The 19,393-nt window shown below is 40.6% G+C and overlaps 1 protein-coding gene across 6 annotated transcripts in view; it reads left to right on the top strand.

Moving 5' to 3' along the window:
- LOC137095413 (sprouty-related, EVH1 domain-containing protein 1-like) overlaps positions 1–19,393 on the top strand; it is a 33,001-nt gene that overhangs the window by 7,733 nt on the left and 5,875 nt on the right. For all 6 annotated transcript variants that reach the window (XM_067462057.1, XM_067462056.1, XM_067462053.1 and 3 more), the window contains exons 2-5: positions 12,667–12,838; positions 14,463–14,631; positions 16,161–16,231; positions 16,637–16,798. In XM_067462057.1, coding sequence (XP_067318158.1) covers positions 12,671–12,838; positions 14,463–14,631; positions 16,161–16,231; positions 16,637–16,798 — 570 coding nt within the window. In that variant the 5' untranslated portion in view covers positions 12,667–12,670. The remainder of the gene's footprint in view (positions 1–12,666; positions 12,839–14,462; positions 14,632–16,160; positions 16,232–16,636; positions 16,799–19,393) is intronic.

Here is a 19,393-nt window from a genome sequence, read left to right on the forward strand (position 1 = left end):
CTTTCCTTCTTTCTTTCCTTCCCTCCCTCCCTTTCTTTCTTTTTCTCTCTCCTTCCTTCACTCCCTCTTCCCTTTTTTATTTATCTTTTCGTCATTTAGCTTTTTTGCGTTTTTAAGTCCTTGCCACTTTTTGGGGGTGGTGGGGTGGTTATGAGTGATGGTCACTTGTTGGTCTGTTAGGGGTATAGTGTCCAAATTTCATGTCAATTCGTTCAGTGGTTTTTGAGTTATGTCAGTCCCACAAACAAACATTATATTTTTATTTATATAGAAGAATGAATTTAGGGGCCATTTTGCCCTTCTCAGAATCACCTTGCGTCTTCCCTGAAATGGGTTGAGGGCGAACAATGTCAGCTGAGGCCTTGCAAAACATTCCCAAACCAGACTTTTCAAACCTTCATCCTCAACCAAATCTGTCAAATTATTATTATTATTATTATTATTATTATATCTGGAGTTGCGTACAGTGAACCAGCTTATTTTATCCCGTCGCTGGGAATTAATAGTTCAGTGCAATGTCCTTGATATCCTTTTCTTTCGTTCACAAAAACCTCATTGTTGCTCCTTTAGCATTGATATATATATGTGTGTGTGTATATATATATAGGTATAGGTATAGATATAAATATAGATATATTCTCCTTTATTCCATGCTTGAATTCCCTTAGGAAAAGAGCCAGGTAGAATAGGCTCGGAGTGACACGAAGGGATTGAAATCAGAATTATTAATTGTGGAAGCCCTAAAAATATATATTTCTCTTTATATCAGCCATGGGCAAACTTGGGCCCTCCCTCCAGGTGTTTTGGACTTCAACTCCCACAATTCTTAAGTGGTTGAGGAGAGAAAGGAAAGGGCCTGAGGCTGTTAGGAATTATGGGAGTTGAAGTCCAAAACACCTGGAAGACCCAAGTTTGCCCATGCCTGTTCTATATGGATACGGATGGACAAATTAGGTCATTCCATGGCTTCTTGGAAGAAAATAGGCGTATTTGTGATTAATGTTGTGCATATATTGGTATGACTAAAATCCATGACAATCTTTGGCAAAAAGAACCATTGTGACAAACTATTTTAATATGTATATGTGTGTTTACATCTGTATGTATGTGTGCATATAATATATATATTAATGGTTTTAATTTATTTTAAGTTCATAGTGATATGTAGTAATTATTGTGATTTCTTTGTGTACTGTAGTAATTATTGTGATTTCTTTGTGTATTGTAGTAATTATTGTGATTTCTTTGTGTACTGTAGTAATCATTGTGATTTCTTTGAGTCCCCCCTCGGGGGTTGAGAAGGACGGGGTAGAAATCCACCAAATAAATAATAATAAATAAATAAATACTGTATGTTGGCATTGAAATTTTGCCATTAGTCTGTTGTAAAGCATGAGAAAGGTGGTATATACAGTAAATAAATAAATAGAGGCTCCTTCTTTGGAAGCTTTTAAACAGAGGCTGGATGGCCATCTGTCGGGGGTGCTTTGAATGCAATTTACCTGCTTCTTGGCAGAGGGTTGGACTAGATGGTCCACGAGGTCTCTTCCAACTCTATGGAACTATGATTCTATGAAATGCATAAATGTATATGTGAGTGTAAGTGTATGTATGCATATGTGTGTGTATAATATATATAAATGGTTTTAATTTATTTTAAGTTCATAGAGATATGTAGTAATTATTGTGATTTCTTTGTGTACTGTATGTTGGCATTGAATTTTTGCCATTAGTCTGTTGTAAAGCATGAGAAAGGTGGTATATACAGTAAATAAATAAATAGAGGCTCCTTCTTTGGAAGCTTTTAAACAGAGGCTGGATGGCCATCTGTCGGGGGTGCTTTGAATGCAATATTCCTGCTTCTTGGCAGAATGGGGTTGGATGGATGGCCCACGAGGTCTCTTCCAACTCTATGGAACGATGATTCTATGAAATACATAAATGTATATGAGTGTATGTGTATATATGTATATGTGTGTCTATAATATATATTAATAGTTTTAATTTATTTTAAGTTCATAGTGATATGTAGTAATTATTGTGATTTCTTTGTGTACTGTATGTTGGCATTGAATTTGTGCCATTAGTATGATGTAAAGCACAAGAAAGTTGGTATATAAATACAGTAAATAAATAAATAGAGGCTCCTTCTTTGGAAGCTTTTAAACAGAGGCTGGATGGCCATCTGTCGGGGGTGCTTTGAATGTAATTTTCCTGTTTCTTGGAAGAATGGGGTTGGACTGGATGGCCCATGAGGTCTCTTCCAACTCTATGATACTATGATTCTATGAAATACATAAATGTATATGTGAGTGTATGTGTATGTATGTATATGTATGTGTCTGTGTATATGTGTATGTATATGTTTGTATATGTGTATGTATATGTGTGTATAATATGTATATATGTGTGTATCTGTGTATGTGTATGCATGTATGTGTATTAAGCTTATATGTGTGTATGATATATATGTGTGTGTATGTACGTGTGTGTATATGTGTATGTATATGTGTGTATAATAAGTATATATGTGTGTATCTGTGTATGTGTATGCATGTATGTGTATTAAGCTTATATGTGTGTATGATATATATGTATATGTGTGTATGTATGTCTGTGTATATGTGTATGTATATGTGTGTATAATATGTATATATGTGTGTGTATATATGTATGTATGCATATATGTGTGTATAATATATATGTATATGTATGTGTGTATGTGTATATGTGTATGTATGTGTGTATAATATGTATATGTGTGTGTATCTGTGTATGTGTGTATATGTGTCTGTGTATATATATAGATATATAAATATATGTGCAATGAGGACTAGAGCCTTTTCTCTACTTTTTAAATTGACATCTGAGAGCTAAGATGTTGGATGCTTTCTTGCTCAGGTTACTGCGTTGTGTTTTCAGGGCCGTGTTCAATGCTTCCTAGTGAAATAGTGAGCAAGACGAATTCCTCCTGCCCTGCTTCTTTTTTTAAAGCCTTGCATACGTCTTTTTGCCCCCTTCCTGGCGTTATATTGACGCAATAGCAAGGCTGCAAGTTGCCTTTTTTCTTGCGACTCTTTTGGCATTCTCTTTCCTAATGCATTGTCCCTTTGTATCGCTATACCGCATGCTTTACGAATGCTACGTGTCTCTCTCTGTGTGTTTAACATGTTTACCATTCATGCTGTCCTCTTCTAGCAACCTGAGCTATTCCTTTCATTATTCTTAGTTATTTTTTTTCTTTTGAAATCATGACCAGAAACATACCTTTTCAAAACACGAACATATATGCATTTTGGTATATTAAGTGAATGGACAAAAATCGGAAGGGGCAGGATGCGAGATTGGGAGTAGGAAAGTGTCAACATCCAATCAATGAAATAAGCAATATTTTAAAATAATGTAAGGGAAAAAATGTGAAAAAGAACAAACCAAGAAAGAAGGAAAGGAAAGAAGAGAAAAATAAACATGACAAAAGGAATGGAGAGATTATGAAACGAGGACTAGAAATGGAAACCATTGCGAGATAGTTAGCCATACGACTTGTGCCAGGATGAGTTTTGGTTATTTTTTAGTACATTCTAAAAAATGCTAACAAGGAGCAAAACACATATTTACACTTTTAGTCAACTAACAAGTTAAAGCCCTTGCGACAGGGACAGTCAATAAATTGGGGGCCAAACATTATGGATCGGAAAGGTTCTTCCATTCTAGAGCATTACTTTTAGCAATGGGGAAAAAAACAGCCGTGTTTGGAATGGGCTTTGAATGACGACTGATCATTTCTGTTTCCTCGACCGCAAGATCTCTGGATCTCAATTCAGTATTTCGAAGAGGTATGGGACGTCGAGGCGAGGATAACATGCAGCTATATCGATTAAAACCCAGCTGATTATTTGGTGGCTGGCCTAAATTGTTGGTTGTTGTTGTTTTTTTGAAAAATAATCAAACCTGTGCGTAATCCACAAACGATGACGACGCATGATGATTTCTCAGTGTGGACTGTGCAACCTTGGCAGCCCTGTTGAGAACAAATTGTACCATCGTCAATTGGGGCGGAAGTGCTTGCAGAAACCTTTTGGCTTTGTGTTCAGGATTTGCACTGGAAATTAGTCAGCCGTCTAAATCGGGCATGGGCAAACTTGGGCCTTCCAGGTGTTTTGGACTTCAACTCCCACAATTCCTAACAGCCTCAGGCCCTTTCCTTTCCCCCCTCAGCTGCTTAAGCTTAAGGAAATGGCCCGAGGCTGTTAGGAATGGTGGGAGTTGGAGTTCAAAACATCTGGAGGGCCCAAGTTTGCCCATGCCTGGTCTAAATCCTGCAGTATGAGCAATGCTATGTCGGAAAATGGCCTTTCTCCTATAATGGAGGGTCAACTTATACTGACTGTTGGATTTGCATCTGTTGTGATTGACCCTTTTATGGACAATTAATCACCAGTAAACATCAGGCGAGAGTTCATTTGTACATGTTGAGATCTCTGTCCTGATATGATGATGATAATGTTGTTTATTATTATGTTTATTATTAATGCCTTATATACCACCTGTCACATCAGCACTTTTAATCTTGTACCCATTACTCCGGCCCGGCCCAGTTTTATTTTGTCTTAGTGTATTGTTATTGCCTGTTGTTTATATTGCTTTAATTATTTTAATTTGCTTTAGGTTTTGTATTGTATATTGTGTGTTGAGGCCTTGGCCTTTGTAAGCCGCATCGAGTCCTTCGGGAGATGCTAGCGGGGTACAAATAAAGTTTAATAATAATAATAATAACAATAATAATGTTTATTCTTCTCTCCACAAAGGAGACTCAAAGTTGCTTACGTCAAAAGCCTTTCAATACAAATTAAAGTCCCAAAATATACAAGAACTTAACATCAATGGTATTGTCGAAGGCCGGAATCACTGGGTTGCTGTGAGTTTTCTGGGCTGTATGGCCATCTTCCAGAACATCATGAGAGAATGCTTCTGGAACATGGCCATACAGCCTGCAAAACACACAGCAACCCATCAGTGATATTAATTATAAATTATCAGTCTAAATCAGTGGTTCTCAACCTGTAGGTCCCCAGATGTTTTAGCCTACAACTCCCAAAAAACCCAGCCAGTTTACTAGCTGTTAGGATTTCTGGAAGTTGAAGGCCAAAACATCTGGGGACCCACAGGTTGAGAACCACTGGTCTAAATTCTTAAAACTGATTAAAAATGGATTCAGAGCTAAAATCACATATAACATCTGTATTAGATATAAAAGAATCTCCATTTGCTATCTACTGCAATGCTGCCTGTGCATTTTTCACCTTCTCCAGATGTTCTGACTGCAGCTGCTATTATCCCCCAGTTGCATTGCATTGTAGGATCATGGGAGTTGTAGCCAAAAACATCTGGAGAGGACTAGATTGAACTATACTTAGGCAAATACTAAGGTTTAGCTAGGAGAAGTGCCGGGCAAACTAGTCCCATTGTATTATTCCAAACTACATTTAAACTAACTCTGTATTTTGAAACTCATTGTGTTTGACGATATCACTTTGGAGGTTCAGTGGATTCACGTTACAAGGAAAGAGATTCCACTGAAACATTAGGAACAGGCTCGTAGCCAGGATTTTGATTCCGGGGGAGGGGGCTGAGTTTTATTCGGGGGGGGGGGAGGGAGTTTGATTCAGAGGGGCTCAGGATCTACTCTAGCAACCCTTTTGTATCATTATCCCAATACCCCCATGCATATGGGATATATTGAGCATGGTGATCAGATCATGATATGAATAAACATAACAGTTTAAATAATATACCAGTAAGGCCTTCTCGCGGATCACCCTGAGAATTTGGGGGGGGGGGCTGAAACCCCTCACCACCCCCCCCACCCCCCGATAAGGGCCTGATTAGGAAGAACGTCTTAAGCAGAAGAGTTCAACTGTTGAATATACTATCTCAAAAATAGTGAGCTCTTCCAGTTTAAAAATCTTTAAACAGAGATCAGATGGCCATCTTTCAGGAAAGTTTTAGCAGTGTATTCTTGAGAGTTGGACTAGATAGTTCTTGAGGTCTTTTTAACGGCATGATTTCTGTGAAATAGAAAGATCTGAGAAATTTCTATATTGGATAAGGCTTGTTTTTAACACAGTGATATTTCTTCCCAACTGGAGCTGAGAAAAGTTTCCTTTGGACTACAGCTCCCATACTCTCCCAGCTAGCATAGTCACTATTGTCCAGTTGATAATCTTTTCCAGAATCCTGGTACAGGGCTATTTCCAGGGCCTGCTTAATCTGTTATATCGAGAAGGTTTTTGCTTTCTTTATTCCATGGGATCTGACACGCAACAAAAAAGAAAGAATGTCAAGAAGTAACTTTTCCAAACATTGCCTAGTCAAAATGTTCCTGGGAAGCTCACTAACAGGGCATTAAGCCAAAGGCTCGCATCAGATTCTTTGCCCCAGTCCAAATTTGTGTTGCCGTTTTTAGTGTGAGTGGCTCGCTGTGTATAGTGTGTCAAGAAGCTAATCAAATCTTTTTGTCTTTTTTAAAAAGCAGCTTTCTAATACTTCTGAGCTTTTGATATAGATGTGAGGTGCCCCGGTTGCAGAGGTGCAACTTTGGGAGGGGATGAGAACATTGCCCCCACAGTAAGATTACTGCTCTCCCAAATGAACTTTCTATTCGATCCCCAAATGCCTCGTATTGCATCGAGTGGGACATTGATTCATACCTAGAACTCTCTCTTTGTTATTATTATTATTTCCAAACAGCAATTAAGCATTTAAAAATATAGTTTAAGCATTCAAATAAAAGGGAAAGGCTGAGTTACCAAGGGGATGCACACATAGCAAATAGAAGAATTCTCGGTGTGAATTAATTTAACATCTCTGCAATGCCAGACATTTGGGGGAAGAAGGAAAAAATCATCGAGGGAAGCCACAATTCTTATTAGAGGGCGTTAATGCCCTCATTTTGCCCTCTGCGTAGTTTTTTTTCTTTGCAATTTTAGGCTTTTGTCTGCAAAATTGTATTGATTTGAAGTAATATCTTTGGTGATGGTGTCATACATTGCCGCAAATTTTTGTGTTGTTTTTCTTCCCTTATATTGTTGAGTTTTCTGTTGTATAACATAGATCCAGTGGTTTCACGTAAGTCGTCTGTTGTTTACCGAATGCAGGTCTCTTTTACACAGTTCAGTAATATTTTGGTGTCACTTTGGTGTCACTTTGGTGTCACTTTAAATGCGTGCCTGCATTTAAAAGACAGCATCATTTGAATTCTCCTGCAGAGAAATCTAGGTTCCTTACCAAACTATAAATCCCAGGATTCCACAGGATGGAGTCATAGGCTGTTAAAGTGCAGTAATTGTATGGTGTGAAAAAGTTGCTAATTTGGAGAAGCATGGTTCTCTCTTCATTTAATAACTGCTGCATCTGGATCCCATTCTGACATTTTCATCTGTGAAAGTTTGGAGGGTATGCAAGATATAAAATACTTCCATTTTCCTCGGTAGTCTTCAAAATGGCAGATTCTGAGTCACTTGCGGTAATCATTTTGAGAAGGGATAGCATAGGAAAATAGAGGTGTTAGGGAGTATGAGAAGTCTGTGTTGGTGAGATGCCTTGCATGGTTTTATGCATTTTCAATGTGTTTTTTTTTTTAAGAGGAAAATTGCCTAAAAGCTGCACTGGTTTTTGTTTTATAATGAAGAGGGCTTGGGAAAATCTGTTAGAGGAGGCATGGGCAAACTTCGGCCATCCAGGTGTTTTGAACTTCAACTCCCACAATTCCTAACAGCCGGTAGGCTGTTAGGAATTGTGAGAGTTGAAGTCCAAAACACCTGGAGGGATGAAGTTTGTCCACGCCTGTGTTAGAAGTATGTGGGACCACAGAATTGAGATCTATGGGCTGCATGCAACCCACACTCTGCCCATCCCTGCTATACGTTCATACATAGGCTAGGCTACAGGGATCTTCTTACATGCTACTTTAAAATCTAGGACTTTGATATCTTTACCCCTCTGTCTCTCTCAGTTAGGCCAGAAAACTACTGCTTAATCCTCTGCCTTCCCACTTTCTTTGCCAATTTGAAAATGTCCTGGTCTCTCCCTCCCTTCCTCCCCCTTTGTCTTCCGCTCACTTCAGTTGCTGCAGGCCGAATTTAAAGTGTAAAAATGGTCTGAACACTCAGGCCCCTTCCACACACCTCTATAAAATCCACATTGAACTGGATTACATGGCAGTGTGGACTCAGATAACCCAGTTCAGATAAGATATTGTGGATTATCTGCCTTGACATTCTTGGTTATATAGCTGTGTAGAAGGTCTCTGAGTAAAAGGGAAGGAGAAGAACGAGTTAAATTTTGCTGTTCCCAGTAAATTCAGGCAACAGCAAGCTTCTTGTGGACTTTTCCTCCTTAATAACCCTTGACTGGTGGCGCAGTGTGTTAAAGCGCTGAGCTGCTGACAGAGGCGGCCCTAGGTAAATTTCAACAATAACCAAACAGTATTTTGCCCCCCGCCCCAACCAATCACTGATATATATTTTCTGTTCGTCGTGGGAGCTCTGTGTGCCATATTTGGTTCAATTCCATCCTTGGTGGAGTTCAGAATGCTCTTTGGTTGTAGGCGAACTATACATCCCAGTAACTACAACTCGCATATGTCAAGGTCTGTTTTCCCCCAAGAGCGTCTCAAGAGTGTCCCTGGGCAAAATCAACTATACTGCAAAGGCTTACTTTGCGTAATGGGTTGAGCCGCCCCTGGCTGCTGAGCTTGTTGACTGATTAGTTGCTGGTTCGATTCCGGGGAGCGGCGTGAGCTTCCGCTGTCAGCCCTAGCTTCTGCCAACCTAGCAGTTCAAAAACATGCAAATGTGAGTAGATCAATAGGTGGGAAGGTAACAGCGCTTCATGCAGTCATGCTGGTCACATGACCTTGGAGGTGTCTACTGATAACGCCGGCTCTTCGGCTTAGAAATGGAGATGAGCACCACACCCCAGAGTCAGACATGACTGGACTTAATGTCAGGGGACAACCTTTACCTTTTTACCCTGATGTAACTTGGTCACATGTGCCCCAGTTTTTTTCTGTCTAATGGTGGAGTGAATGCAAGATTTGGACGAAACTGGGCTTCAATCCTTTATTTGATAGACTCTTATCAGTGTTGTTACATTGGTGCAGCTATGCCAGAATTGGAAAATGTTGCCTTTTGCGTTTCCTGGGGAATGCTAGGGGAGTGGCAATCCAAAAAATATCACATTTCCATGATCTGAACTAGGAGAATTCGACTGTGGTCCACATACTTTCGGCCCTCTGCACGCATGGGTTTTGTATCCACAGCGTCAACAAAACATGGCCCGATTTCTTTTTTAAAGATCCAAAAAGCAAACCTGGATTTTGCTGTGTGCTGAGCATGACGCTGATGTGTAGGCATAGCTTGCTGTAGCCTTCCACCATTTCACAGATCCTCAGGCTCTCTCCGGCACTCAATTGAGTTGTTCGCCATTTTATGTAAGGGAGGCCATTTTACTGTGCCACTGTATGTAACGGGTGTTGAGCATGCACAGATTTTGGTATCCAGAAGTGTCCTGGAACCAAATCCCAGCAGATGCCTAGGATCCCCTGTACTTTCATAAAGCTTGATGCGGTTTTAGACAGTCGTGTGTATCACTTCAGTTGTAAAACATATGCAGCTAAGACTTACCTTCTCTCTATGCTTTATATCGGGATCTACGTTCATGCTATGTCCAGGCAAATGAACAAGTCTGTTTGTCTATGCTCAGTTAAGGAAAGGAAGAAATAATCCTGGGACATATAGCGTCAGCTTTGAAACTCATTACAGTATTTGTGTCAGAACACTTCTATGTCTACGAGGAACAAAATGGAGTTTGCTATTGTTGCCCGGATGATCTGGAGTGGAAAACAAGCACCATTTTGTTGCAAGAGACGAGTGCATTTTCAGAATGGAAAAGTTGCCGTGAGGATCTGTGAATCTTTGTGTGCTCTCCCAGTTTTTATACTATTAGATTTAAAAACAAAACATGGAAAGATTTTTTTAAGCTGTCTAGATTTTTGTAAAGCTGTCTAGATCGGCCTCTGGTTTGCTTCTGATAATCCGGATGCCGATGCTCCATCCTCTGCCATTCTATGAAATGGTTCGTGGCAAGGCTTTGGACTTTGCCCTTTAGTCCAAACCTAGTTGAACCACTTCCTCTGTATTTCTTTATGTTGCTACTCATGTGCTACTTGCATACCCTCTGATTGTCTCAATGTAACAGTCCAGCTTCATCCCCTGTTCCACTTCTTCAACTGCTTTTAAAATGTCTCAGTTTTTCTCCTTTCCTCCCTCCATCCTCAGTTTCCTTTTATTGTTGCAAATAGTGTTCAATAGTCAGAAACAGTTTTGGTTAACTCAGAAGAGAGAAGAGGAGGGGGCAGAATCTTGCTTTTCACAGTAAGATGCAGCAAAAGCTGCAGCTTCTTCTCACATGTGTGTTCATCCTTATTTGAAACATTTACCGGTACTTCTTTGACCACAATCTCCGACACATGCGAGGCCACATGTGTCCAAGATTCCACCTGTGAAACGTTGAAGGATGTGCATGGCGTAGTCATGGCTTACTGTTGTATTGACGGATGTCTTTAGCCGGGCCTTGAAGACCGCATTTGTAGTCTGTTTGCTCTTTCTAGGATATCAAAACTAGCATCTTCTGCCTCCCTTTTCTTCACATAACCCCCTCCTCTGTCCCAGCAGTTTAATGATTAACGTTTCAAGCGAGATTCTGAAAATTACCTGCTTGCTATCAAAATCAGCTAGACCTGGAGTTTGCATAACCCTTCGGAGGCAAGGCTTTACTGTGGTTGGGGATAATAGACAAGGGAAAGTGGAAGTAGTTGCGTAAAGTCCGCTGCATTTTGGCTCTAGGTACCCATTTGACTGATGGAGCAATGGCTTTAGATGTAGATTGTCTCAGATTCATTTATTGGCATTTATATCTTTTATTTTTGAGGATGGTGCGAAATGTCTCTGTCAGATTATTTCTCAACTGGAACAAAACAAATGTCCACATTACTGCTCATGAGATAATATTGCTAACCATATTTTTCATACTCCCTATGTGAATAGCTTAAGAAAATGTCATAACAATATTCAATGTATGTTTTCAAGATACCTATTGACTTATAGCAACCCCATGACTCTTATAGGGTTTTCTTATGCAAAGAATACTCAGAGGGTTGTTGTTAGTTTTTTTGTCAGTTCCTTTCTCAGAAATATAGTTTACAGAACCTAGTGTTCATTCGTATTCATTGGTGGTAATGGGTACAGTTATTTTCTGCTCATTGACTAGCTGGAGGCCTGGTATTGACGGTCAAAGGTGCTGCTTATTTCCATATCTTCTCCAGTTGCTACTTAAATTTCCTAAAATTTATGATATTATCAAAAGTTTTTGTCTTAACTGACCAAGAAGGATTGAGCTCTGGCTCACCCAAATTGCAGGGCTAAAAATGAATTCACACCTGGAGATTTTTTGTGTGCTGCGATTGCATTTTCTAATTGATTTATGGTTGCACATACACATTTTATTTCTGTGGACACCGCTCTTAAAATAACCCACATATGTGTACAAAAAGGGGTAATACTTTTGAGAACTCTTTCAGGGATACATCTCCCATAATCCCTTAAAGGGAAGGCTGAGCGAAGGAAGATCGATGCTTTTGAGCTGTGGTGTTGGAGGAAAGTTCTGAGAGTGCCTTGGACTGCGAGAAGATCCAACCAGTCCATCCTCCAGGAAATAAAGCCCGACTGCTCACTGGAGGGAAGGAGACTAGAGACAAAGTTGAAGTACTTTGGCCACATCACGAGGAGACAGCAAAGCCTAGAGAAGACAATGATGCTGGGGAAAGTGGAAGGTAAAAGGAAGAGGGGCTGACCAAGGGCAAGATGGATGGATGGCATCCTTGAAGTGACTGGACTGACCTTGAAGGAGCTGGGGATGGTGACAGCCGACAGGGAGCTCTGGCGTGGGCTGGTCCATGAGGTCACGAAGAGTCGGAGACTGAACGAATGAACAACAACAATCCCTTAATTATTGTATTCACCAACTGTCTTGATTTGGTGGAATCAATCCTCTATCATCCCAATTTTTCACCTTTTAAAATGTTCTGGTTTCTCTCATCTCTTCTTCCATTTTGCTCCTTGGTCCTCAGCTTACTTTAATTGCTCCGAATGAGTTCAGGAGAGGGTTGGATGAAAAAGTGTCCTTTCCAGCAGGCTCAAGCAAAAGCAAAGTGCTGCAGTCTTTCCTACCTTGTGTGTCTTCCATTTTGTATATTTTTGCCTGTCTTGACCACACTCTGATGTTCATATTCAAAAGTAGATTGCACTCATTAAAACCAGTAGAGGAGAGGAGGGAGTGGGGTTGCCTTTTCCCATAGGCTCAAGCAAAATTAAACTGCTGCAGCCTCTCCTAGCTTGTGTGTTGCTCTTTTAAAATATTTTTTATAATCTTGACCGCATTCTGATTTTGCCAGCTCAAAAATAAATCCGGTTTAAATCTGGGAAATGACGGAGAGGATGTACTAGTGATTGATGAGTGGTATGTTTGAGGGGAGAGATGTTTTCCTCCATTGATAGTGGGTTTGTTTCTTATCTGACGGTTCCTCTGCTCTGTGTTTCCCTCCAGTTACATGGTTCGGGTGCGGGCTGTGGTGATGACCCGAGACGACTCGAGTGGGGGTTGGGTGCCCATGGGGGGTGGCGGCCTGAGCCACGTGATGCTCTGCAAAGTCCGACACCCCGAGGAAGGCCGGCACCGGCAGTACCTGATCAGTGGGGAACGCTTACGGGACCAGACGGTAAGACCTGGAGGAACAATACTTGAATGTTATCAAAACTACTCTGCTTCCAAAAACATCTTTCATAGCAGAAGTAAGAGAAGGCAGGGTCAAAGAGGACCTCTGACTTGCATGGATGTGAAGCAATGTTTAAGAATATAACTGACAGTTAGCCACACACATCCAAAGATTCTGTGACCATGTATCCAACCATCTACAGCAAACCTTTGCAAATATTTCATTCCATTTGAAACATGCATCCTTTTGCGACACAGTAATTCAGTTTTACTAGAAAAGCAGAAGATCAACCAACCCCTTATAAGAGATATGGACACATACATACATTAGTATTAACAAAATCTATGGGGCACATCACATCTCATGAAAACCTTTCATTTATATTTTTTTTAAAAATCTATGATTTACTTTCTATTTCACATAGACTAAGGGGTTCTCCTTAAGTTCATGTCACACAACTACACACTGCAGCCAACACACTAACATGTCATGACACAGTTTAGAAAGCTGTGATCTACAGTTTGGAAATACCCCCCACCCCTCAAAAGCAAACCTTGATTTTGCTATATTATATATATGACATGCCATTTTACTATCCCATTGTATATAATGGGGTTGGAACATCCACAAATTTCAGATGTCTTGTAATTTAAGCCCAGTGGAATGCCCCGTTCCCACTGTAACCAGTCTGGCTGAAATTCACTCATTCATTCTTGCAAGAGCTAAAGTAGGGGCAGCTAGTGGCTTTCCTGTCACTGAGGTGGTGAATTCACTCCAGGGATTAAAATGAAAGTCAGTGGTTTTAGGTTGAACCTGGTTAAAATTCAACACCGTCAGTTTCAGTCTAAATCCCAGAGCACTCTGTGAACCTACAAGTCACCACTGAGCTAGGCATAACTAAGTTTGATGATGATTGTATAGGTTGATTATCCCTTATCTGAACTGCTTGGGACCAAAATTATTTCTGTTTCTTGATTTTTTAATACTTACATTTTCATACATGTACACAGGGAGATATCTTGGAGATGGGTTCCAATTCCAAACGCAAAATTCATGTATGTTTAATATGCATCTTATAAACATAGCCTTAAGGCAATTTTATGCACAATATTTTACATCAGTTTGTGCACTGAATACATTAAACCATATGAAGTGATACGTTAAACCATCTGAAAGCAAAGGGGTCACTAGTTCTGCTGCTTGTGTGTACAATTTCAGATTTGGGACTATTTTGGAATTCTGTATAAGGGATGCTCAACTTGTACCTGACTTTCACTCATTTTGCAGTGCCATAGGTGGCTTTCAGATATGTTTTATAGGAAAAGCGACGGTTATTTTTGATAAGCAGAGTTAACAAATAATTCGTTCTGTAACAGAAAATAATTACTTTCAAAATGTTATTTGTTTAGCTCTGGTCTTGAGATGTCACTATCTGGACTTATATTTCGTAGTGGTGGAGTAGAGGTGACATTACATTGGTGTAAGTGTGTGTGAGAGTGTGTAAGTGAGTGTAAAGTCAGCCGCTCCCAACATTTGGGCCAGTTGGAGATCAGTGAGCGGCTGCATAGATGTTTGTATAGCCTTTAGCAACTCTCCCCATGACACACTTTTCTCTCTCTCCCTGCAGACAATCTTGGAGTGCACGCTGAAGAGGGACCTTGTTTACAACAAGGTGAACCCCATTTTCCACCATTGGAAAGTGGGGGACAACAAGTTTGGCCTTACGTTCCAAAGCCCCGCAGATGCTGTGGCCTTCGAGAGGGGCGTGCAGGCTGCCCTGGAAGAAATTGCCGAAGGTGAAGAGGAGGCAGAAGGAAAATGGGAGAGGGGAGGAAGGGGGAAGGGGTCATAGGATGAATTGCAAGGTGCTGAGAGAGAGAGGGAGCCTGTAACATTAGTACCTCGTGGATTGATTGGGGGAACCTTACCCCTAAGTAACGGTGGATATTTGGAAAGGATTTCCATTCTTCTCAACCAACAAGCCACTCAAAAAGTGAAAATCCCTAATTCAAATGTTGGCTCAATCACAGACTCACAAGGTTTGAAGGGGTGGGCAACTGTGTGGAGGGTGGCAAAAGCCTGTTTACACCTCCTGACCTCCCATAGGTTCCACCTGTCCATTTCATCCTATAACTATCTTGATAGTTAGCTGCATTACAGCCAAAGTTGTGATGTCACTTCTGGTAGTCATTTTGGTGAAATGTGGGAATGCTTTTGTAGAGAATGAGATTCTGGGCAAGTTTGGGAAGATGCAGAAAGGCACCAGTTTTAGATCTGGTTTTTAATTTTAAGAAATGCCCCCAGATTGCACCCAAATTTGGGGGATTTCAGGGGACTTTAGGAGCTGCACAGTAGTTTGTAAAGGTGTGTCTCTTTCAGCCTCTACATCACCAACAATGGCTTAAAGCAGGGGTCCTCAAACTAAGGCCCGGGGTCTGGATGCAGCCCTCCAAGGTCATTTACCCGGCCCTTACTCAGGGTCAACCTAAGTCTGAAACGACTTGAAAGCACACAACAACAACATCCTATCTCATCAGCCAAAAGCAGGCCCACACTTCCCATTGAAATACTAATAAGTTTATATTTGTTAAAATTGTTATTCATTTTAATTATTGTACTGTTTTTAAGTGTATTTTGCACTACAAATAAGATATGTGCAGTGTGCATAGGAATTCATTCCTATTTTTTTTACAAATTATAATTTGGCCCTCCAACAGTTTGAGGGACTGTGATCTGGCCCTCTGTATAAAAAGTTTGAGGACCCTGGCTTAAAGGAACCCAGCATTGGTTGCCTGTATTTATTTCACCATCATGACATAATATCACAGTAGAATTTTTGGTAATTTCTGCCAGTTGGCTCCCTGATATTCACAGATTTGAAGTTAACAACATGTTGAAACATGGCAGTATTGATAATAGTGACCTACCATGTTAGGAGGTGGTTGGAAAGAAGTGATGAAACTTAGGCTGTTTCCTTATTCAAAAAATGCATGTCGCTCTTACTGCAAAAATATACCGGTAGTTTTGGCCTTGCTCCTTTTGCCTTTGGTTCTGCAAACCATCAGAATGCAGCCCTTGGGAATTTCTCCAAAACTGAATGAGGTCTTTGGAGTGAAAGAGGTTCTCCGCCCTTATTGTAAAAATTACTGTGATTATGAATCTGTGTAAAAAGGATTATTTTATACTAATAGTAATAATTATATAATTCTATGTAATAATTGTGAGAATTATTATTATTTATACCAGGCCTGCTGTTTTACATGTGATTTTCCTGGTAGTTTAATTCTATGTCTTGGCTTATTATTCCTATATTTATTATTCTCAGGTTCCCTTTCACCTTCCTCCACTTCCTCCTCCTGTCAGGATGAAGCCGAAGGGAAAGAAGAAGCTCTGGCAGTAAGTCTATTTTCTGAATTCAGGATCTGCAGCAGAAAAAAAAATGGCATTGGCCATGGAATTCAGTACTAATGGAATTCGCTTTTCTCTGTATTAAAAAAGTAAGTTTCTGTAAGTCATGTTTGTCAACATAGGCTTGAAGCTTTTGTCAAATACCTAATGAAATTTCAATGGGGACACTCTAGAGCAGAGCTTAGAAAAGTTGTATTTTGGACTACAGCTCCCAGTATTTCCCCCAAAGAGTGAAAAGGTAACATTTCCAATCCTAGTCTAGGGGTAGTTACTCTAGGTTCGATACTATATCTAGTGCCTAAGCGAAAGTGTCATCGGAATCTACATAACTTTCGTTGCCTTTGTAAACCGTACTTTCTCAATGCCATCTCTTGCTGTCTCTCTTCTCTCTAGGTGCACACAGATAGTGAATCCTCCTCCAACAGCCAGAAGGAAATGCTCCCCAAACCCATCACTATTGTAACCAGTGAGTCCTCATCCAGCTGCTACATCCGCTCATCCGTCTCAGAAGAGTTCACCTTCAGCACACCAAAGGGAGCAGGGTCGGCTGGACCGGTACGTGTGAAGGGGCCATTCAAGTGGCATCTTTTTTCTTGTCATTTGAATATAGATTGGTTCCTGCCCTTCTGTCTAGAACAGTGTAAGATACATTTGCTCCATTTTCTATGGGGAAGGGGTGTCAAAATCATTTTTATTGAGGGCCACATGAGCCTTAGGGTAGCCTTCAAAGAACCATTGAATCCATGGATGGAGAATCGGTAGAGACAGAGGGGTATTCTAGTTTATGCCCAGTTTGGGGCACCAGGTATTATTATTATTATTATTATTATTGAACAATAGCTCCTATCACTTTTGATTATCCGCTATGCAGACTTGGGATAATGGAAATTGTGACTATGTGGCTCTGAGGGGGAGGGGGAGGAGGGGGAGGCGAGGAAGGTCCACGGTGCTTGAATGAAGGACTTTCCTTCTCTCCCTCCCTTCCCTTCTTTCCACCCTTTCCTTTCTTTCCTTTTCTTCTTTCCTTCTCCTTCCTTTCCTTCTTTCCCTCCTTCCCTTCCTTCCTGTCCCTCCTTCCTTTTTCCTTTCCTCTTTTCCTTCCTCCTTTCCTCCTTCTTTCCCTTTCTTCATTTCCTTCCTCTTCATTTCCTTCCCTCCCTCCTTTCTTCATCCCCCTCCTTTCTTCCTCCTTCCTTCTCCTCCCTCCTTCTCCTCCCTCCCTCCCTTCCTGTCCCTCCTTCTTTCTTTTCCTTCCTTCCCTTCTTTCCCTCCCTCCCTTTTTCCTTCCTGTCCCTCCTTCCTTCCTTCTTCCTTTCCTTCTTTCTATGTAAGATATAAATACAATATTAAATGGAACAGTCAAGAAGTAACGAGAGAAGGAGGGAAAGAGGGAAGGAAGGAAGGAGAGAAGGAGGGAGGGAAAGAAGGAAAGAAAGAAAGATAGAGAAGCAAGGAAGAAGAGAAGGAAATAAAAAAGTGAAAGGAAAAAGTGAGGGAAGGAAGGAGAGAAGGAACGAAAGATAGGGAAGGAAGGAAGGAAATAACCAAAGGGCAAAGAAAGGGAGGAAAGAAACAGGTAGAGATGGAAGAAAGATGAGAGATAGGGAAAGAAAAAGAGGGAAGGGAGGAGAGAAAGAGAGAGGGAAGGTTGGCCACAGCAATGCGTGGCAGGTACAGCTAGTACATAATAAAAACAAACAGTCAATGATTATAAATAGTTAAAAACATTAAAACAATACAATTAAAATCTACTAAGAATTACCACTCTGGTGGCCATTGTTAGCCGAAAAAAACTGTGGTTGGATGCTCCATCAGCTTATCCATAATCCATTTCTAAACCATTGTCAACATGGAGAAGAAAACTCTTTGTGTGTGAATAAGCTGTGAAGGGAGTCCATAGCCCTTCACTATTGATGGTATGGGTTAAGGTTGATGGGAATTGCAACCCAGCAACTGAAAGGCACCCATTGATCAGCCTCCCTTGCACAAAGGCCCAGGGCTTGACCATTTTGTATTGGTCAGTAGAAACCTCTTGTGAACAGACCATAGGGAATAAAAATGGTAACTACGTTGCTGTGATGTCAGTATCCCTACTACCCACCTCTTTGGCACACCATATTTTTATAAGCCAAGCAAAAAGCTTTCTTCTTTCTTCCTGGATCTGTGTCAAGCTTCTTTGTGCTGTAGTAAGACATTTTTGATCTTGGGAAGGAAGCACTGAATGGCTGCCTAGCAACCAGCTCCTTTACTATCCATATTCTTCGTCATCTCTGTATCCAAGCTGCTTTTTGGCTGGCATCAATATTTTTTCCCCTGATTATCCATACAAAAATGTGGATTGGCATCAAAGTATTTTGCCTGAAAGGAGCTAGAAAAAAATGTGGATTTAGATTTCTCACTCAGGTTGTTATGCTACCTGGCGGTGAAAGCAAGGCAGATAATAATAATAATAATAATAATAATAACAACAACTTTATTTATACCCTGCTACCATCTCCCCATGGGACTCGGTGTGGCTTACATGAGGCCGAGCCCATAATACAACAATACAAGCAATTAAAATCAAACATAGACAATAAAACAATAACGTAAGCATTAACATTAAGACAAGGTAAAGGTAAAGGTAGTCCCCTGACATTAAGTCCAGTCATGTCTGACTCTGGGGTGTGGTGCTCATCTCCATTTCTAAGCCGAAGAGCCAGCGTTGTCCGTAGACACCTCCAAGGTCATGTGGCCGGCATGACTGCATGGAGCGCCGCTAAGACAACATTTAGACATTAAGACAACACACTATTAAAAACTATGGGATAATAGTGATTAATTATCTTAGCTTTTGAAGTATTATTTTGCACTAGATGCCCCCGACCCCATTGGACGCTGCATCTACCAGTTCACCTGCATGTGGTGTGCTAAGATTTAATGTTTGCAGATTGATGTATTGGTGAATTTGATTAATATTCATTGTTATTGTGTAATGTGGATATACCTTTTCAAACCTGTAGTCCAGCACTGAAACCACTACATGATGGTGATCCTTAGATCATGATTAAACCATCTTAAATCTTCCTGTAATCATTCCCTGAGGGCTCTTGGAATTCAAGTTCAGCTTCTGCTGCACGAATACCACGGTGCCATTTTTTGCTCTCTTCT

Source organism: Anolis sagrei, chromosome Y, assembly GCF_037176765.1.
Source record: "Anolis sagrei isolate rAnoSag1 chromosome Y, rAnoSag1.mat, whole genome shotgun sequence".
NCBI lineage: Eukaryota > Metazoa > Chordata > Lepidosauria > Squamata > Dactyloidae > Anolis > Anolis sagrei.